Below are 6,000 nucleotides of genomic sequence, written 5' to 3' on the forward strand. Positions count from 1 at the left end.
ATAACCACAATTTTAAGACAGTTTCTAAATCAAATAATATCCCCCTCTGAATGTAGAAGATGCCCTAGCTAAACAACAGATCTCATTTCTTTCACGCACAGTATGAGGTTCCTATAGACTTTCAAAGACTAAAGATTTAATCTGATATGGCTTTAGGCTACCCAAGCAGGTAACAATAGCTTTATCTTCTACCCTCTAAGGGCAGATGGAAGTCAATGTGATTGACTGTGCCACCACTGCGCTTCTGAGTTGCTTGTCGTAGCCTGTAGGCAATTCATGTCCCTACAAGTTGACCTTATTGAGAATTTATCCCTCACTGGAATTTGAAGAAAAGCCCTTGAAGAATCAAAGGTCAGTCATGTGTGTTATTGAAGTGTTTTTCCAAGCAAGCTTCAGCTCAAGCAGTTTACGAACCATGGTGAAAGTTTCTTCCTGTCTTCTATTTTTTATTGGAATTCTACCTTCCATACAGCACCCTCATTAGTTTTCTTTCCTGTAACTGAAACACTCCTGAAACAATTAATATCTCTTATGTCTTCCATTAATAAATCAAGCTAGACATGAGACAAGTCTTTATTTTTTTTCCTCTGCAGTTTAATTAGATCATCGTTTGATAGATCTCTAAAACAGCTGACCGTACTTACTTGTAATAGGGTTATAAATCTTACTAAAGATCAAATTAAACGTTTTTTATTATTATGCACATCACTTTAAAATGTCACACAGCTCTTCATATATTTTTCTCCCTTTTGAGAAGTATGCCAGTATTTCCATAGCTATTCCTTTTGAAATCTCATGTCGTCTAGCACTGCTTCATTGCTTTTCCTTCTTTTTTTATTTCCTCACCCTCTCTGCAAAACAACTGAAAATAGCTGCCATCATCAGTAATACAGACTAAAATATTCCTATCTGAGTGTATAACTGCTGTGCTGCCTAACTCTACCAAGAGCAGATGCAATTACAACTCTTGTATTTATGGGCACATAAATACAAAAAATAACAATGTTATTTTTACTGCGAGAAAGTAACCCCTGTAGACCAGACCCACTCATATCACAGACATTTAAGAGGAGAGCTGGTTCTCAATTGAAAGATGGAGTCCTCATTATTAAATTCAGTCCTGAGTTGTGAAATCCTGAGTTGTAAATAAAATCTCAACTCTAATGTATTGTTTTAGTTAATGCATCTCTGCTGTTTGGTCCTGGACTTCACACTGTGTTACATTGGATTATTCTGAGATTTTCCCAGTTGCTTTCCATATTGGATAGATTTTTCCAGTTATCTGTCTGAATAGATAATAATGCAAGTATTTTTGAGAGACAGAGATTAAATCTCTGAAGTGACAGTGGCAGCTGATTCTGAAGCACTGTCTTCTAATCACAATCTAGACACAGAATTTAACATTTTAGGCAGGACACCAGGCTGAGTGTTCTTGGCAGGTCTTTGAGGTCCTGGTAGATGAAAAGATTGACATGAGCCAGGAGTGCGCAATTGCAGCCCAGAAAGCCAACTGTATCCTGGACTGCACCAAAAGAGAGGCGGCCAGCATGGAGAGGGAGGTGATTTTCCCCCTCTACTCAGCTCTTGTGAGGCCCCATTTGCAGTACTGCGCCCAGGCCTAGGGCCCCCAGCACAGGCAGGATATGGAAACTGTTGGAGTGGGTCCAGTGGAGGGACACTAAGATGATCAGAGGATTGGAGCACCTCTCCTACAAAGAAAGGCTGAGGGTGCTAGCTTATTTAGCTTGGAGAAGGCCCTGTGGAGAACCCCACTGCAGCCTTACAGTAATCAAGGAAGGCTTATAAGCATGAGGGGAAAACAGCTGTAAACTAACAGAGGGGAGATTTACTTTAGTTGTTAGGATGAAATTCTTTATTCAGAAGGTGGCGAAGCTCTGGCACAGGTTGCCTGGAGAAGTTGTGGATGTCCCACCCCCAGCAGTGTTCAAGGCCAGACTAGACAGGGCCCTGGGCAGCCTGATCTGGTGGGTCGCAAACCTGCCCATGGCAGGGGGATTGGAACTGGGTGATCATTAAGGTCCCTTCCAATTCAAGCCCATCTACTATCTGTGACTACCTACGAAGCACTGAGGGAAAGGCTGATACTTGGTTTACACCTGCTCTCAGGGCTGGGCCTGAGCAAGGGAATTCTTGGGGGCTGTTTGGTGTGAATCAAATAAGGGCACTGGCACCCAGGCAGTTCTGCTGAGCAGAGGCCAGTGCCACAGCTCTTCAGGTGCTGCTTGTATATTCTGCTCTCCAAAGGCCAGGATACAAATGAATAAACACAATCAATAGGAGTTGGACTCGATGACCCTCATGGTCTCTTCCATCTCAGGGTATTCTGTGATTCTCTGTGCACACTCTGAGCAACCTTTCTCTTGCATCTACTACTAAAGGAAGTAGTATATCTGCATCCCACAGCATAAATCAGAGTTTAGTCTGTTTTTAACAGAGGGGAGCTCAAACATTTGTGGATTTAAACTTCAACAAAATATTCAATTAGAAAGGAAGTGACTTTTCAAAAGAATTCATCCTGAAATACTTATTTAGGGTAACATTTTTAAAGTGAAATATAAAAATAAGTGTAACTACCACAAGCATACCCTTGGTCTGGATGAGAAACATAAGAAAAACATGATTACAGACATTTTAGCAATGAGAGTTCTGCTGTGCAGAGGAACAGAAATACTCCTGCTCAAAGAACAGTGAAGGAAACAGTAAGCATGCACACATTGATACAGCATTATCAGAAAGGGTGTCAAAACACTTTTCACCACTCATTTCTATACCTCAGGGGCTGCTTCGTAAAGTTTGTAAGTAGTTGCATAACAATTTATAAATACATATAAGAACTATATAAGAGCTGCAGAGGGGATCGTGTAAGGGCTGTTTTATTTCTCTGCTCTCCCTGCGCTGTGCATGCGGTGCATCCACCGACCCAGCGCTCCCTCTTGGCCATGTACCCCCCCCGACCTGCTTACCTCTCCGGCGGGGCCTCGCCGCCGACAGGCAGCCCAGCACAGCCGCGCACAGCCACAGGCGGGCACCCCCCGGCATCGCCCACCACTCCGCTGCCGTCGTGGCTCTGACGGACACGGCCTCCCACCCCCTCCTTAATATTGCCCCTCCCTCGGGGGTCCTCGGGGGTCCCGGCCCTCAGCCCGCCTCCATGCCGGCCCCGGCCGGGCAGCGCTGGGGTTGCTGTGCTCCGTGGTTCTGGTAAGGGTCTCGTGGAGCTGGTCAGTGTCATCTCCTCCAACGCAGAGCTCTATCTGTCTTCTAATGTGCTGTTAAACACTGGAAATGAGCCAGTTTCTAATTATTTGCTCTTGATGCTGTGATCATTTCCTTAGGTCACCAAGAGCGCTTTGTAATGGTCCTTCATAACTCCAGACTCCTGTGTTGGGCACCATTCACTCAGGATGAAGCCCATGACTTCAAGCAGCCAAGTTTCAAGTCTTGCTGGTAGGAGCTTCTCTTTGGAAATGTCTGGCACAGAGCTCAGTGTTTAAAGTTTGTTAAGTTTTTTGGTATTTTTCTTGGTAATCTCCTGGCTGTGCAGGCACTGAAGTATTTTGCACACAGCTGGTTGTACAGCAAGCAGTAGAGATGTTTCACTCTCTCTTTTGAATCATAGGATAACAGAATATCCCCAAGCTGGGAAGGACTGACAAGGTTCACTGAGTCCAACTCCTGGCTCCACACAGGACCACCCAAAAATCAGACCCTGTGTCTGAGCCTGCTGTCCAAATGCTTCTCGAACTTTAGCACTTGGGGCTGTGACCCTGGGCAGCCCGTTCCATGCCCACCACACTCTGGTGCAGATCCTGTCCCTAAACCCCACCTGCCCCTCCCCTGACTCAGCTCTATGCTGTTCCCTCGGGCCCTGTCACTGTCACACAGAGCAGAGCTCAGCACTGCCCCTCCATTCCCTGCGAGGAGCTGCGACCTCCATGAGGCCTCCCCTCAGCTCCTCTGCTCCGGGAGGCTGGGCAAACCAAGGGGCTGCAACCACTCCTCACATATCTTGTCCTCTAGATCCTTTCCCATCTTAGTAGCACATCCTTGGATGCTCTTGAACGGTAGGCATAGACTTCACTCAAACAAATGACATTGACACAGGGTAGTACACCCAAGCCCTGCATACCCACAGTGTACTGCAAGCCACTGAAACACTGCAAAAATTGTTGGGCAAGGACTACCTCCAGGAGGTGCAGGCATGTGTGCACTTTGTACATTAGTGTCCCTTCAGGAGGCCACGGTGCAGGAAAAGGACAGAGGTACAGCACTGTGGGGTGGGCCATCTCCATCCTCTGGCCTGGAAGAAGCCCCATGAAATAAGCAACGCTTGAAAAGGCAGTACTAGTACAGTCTGAACATGGAATTCTGTCTTGTATTTCTGTCAGTTCTCTGAGGCAAATATTTCTTAAACATTTAGGCAATTTTAATGACTGGTTTTCATAATTGTCTTGATGATTTTCTGGATTGCTACTAAATATGATAAATTTTTATCCTAGAAGGCTGCATTTGTCTGAAATTTTCCTATAGTCTGTATTTATAAAGAAGACAAAAGGAAAGCAAGAGATATTTTACCAAACAAGTTACAAAGTAAAGAACTAGAAATAGAGACCCTGTAAAGCTTTGACAAAGTTTAAACATTGAGCTGCTTCTTTGACTGCTGCTAATCATGATGGAGTGGTATTTACAGAAGGATTAACACCTTTAGACATGGATCATGCAGGAGACAAAAGAGGTGGCAATAATGTCTGCTGGAGTAAAGAAACCTTTCATCTTTTCTGCCTGGTTTTTCTCTGCCAGATCCCTCTGCCACTATCAGTCTTGCAGACTTGCAGCAACAGCAGAGCAAGAGCATGTTGGGGTTGGAATAGCTGACAATTTGCCATAGATAGTATTCAGTCTCACGGGGACAGAGCTGTGTCAGTGACAGTGAATTTCTGAAGAAAAAAAAGAAAGTAATTCTAAGTCAGACTTGTAGCACTATAGATCTTTCCAGCAGGCTGCAATTTCAACAAGCTTTAGGCAGTAATACATTTACACTGTTTTATTAAAGCATATCAAATGCAGTGTAAAACAGATTTGTGCTATGGTAAACACCGTTCACTCAAGATGTGCTGTGAAGTCACGCTATAGTTCACTAGGATACTATTAAGTAACAGGATATTTGGGAGGATAAAACAAGGTTGTAGAATGGAGGGAGAATTTAAACTGATATGTATGATTATGTAATTCAGAACATCACTACTGTCGACAGTTTACAGTTTTCTAAAAACACAAAGTTGGCAGCAATAGTATTGATGCAAAGGAGCTCTTAGACACTGTGACACAGAGCAGCATTTTCCAAAAATTGATTGTATGAGTAATTAAAGAGAGAGGTAAGGTTAGCTCTGAAAATTATCAAAGTGCTAATTCCCAGCAAGGTAAGTGTTCCTTGAAGCTTTTAAATACATTTCAATGTTAGGTGGACTCTTCAGTTCTGTCCATGAATGAGCTGTGTTCTGCTTGGAATGAAGCTGGAGCAGAAGTGCTTTCACTGGCAGAACACTGATTTATTAAAGAGGGAATGGGATGGTGATAAACTGGAGAAAGTGGACGTGCTGGGTGACAAGGAGCAGGCACATAGGCAGTGCTGAAAACAAGGTCATTGTGCAAGTTTGAAAATTCAGATTAAAACAAAGAGGGCTCTGCTTATACTAAGTCTTTGGTATTGCACTTAGGTTGGACTGATTTAATGGTTGTCTGCATAAGCAAGTGACTGTGTAGCTCCAATGTGTGTATACATGTAATGGAACCTTTCACAAAACATGAAGAAAAAAAAAAACACACTTTCTCTTAATATAACCAGCATAGCAACTTCTTACTGTATCTGCCACTTCTGTTGGCAATATGCTAGTGTGAGCTGACCAATTGTGCACCTTACATCATCAATATATGCAAAATACAGTATTTAACAAGGTTGTGTTATCTCTATTTACATTT

At 43.6% G+C, this 6,000-nt stretch overlaps 1 protein-coding gene across 1 annotated transcript in view; it reads right to left on the reverse strand.

The window, feature by feature from the left end:
- VWDE (von Willebrand factor D and EGF domains) overlaps positions 1–3,060 on the reverse strand; it is a 37,977-nt gene extending 34,917 nt beyond the window's left edge. The window contains 1 exon segment of the mRNA XM_072328119.1: positions 2,985–3,060. Within this exon segment, the coding sequence (XP_072184220.1) occupies positions 2,985–3,060 (76 nt within the window).
- Positions 3,061–6,000: the final 2,940 nt, after the last annotated feature.

Source organism: Excalfactoria chinensis, chromosome 2 (assembly GCF_039878825.1).
Source record: "Excalfactoria chinensis isolate bCotChi1 chromosome 2, bCotChi1.hap2, whole genome shotgun sequence".
Taxonomy (NCBI): Eukaryota; Metazoa; Chordata; class Aves; order Galliformes; family Phasianidae; genus Excalfactoria; species Excalfactoria chinensis.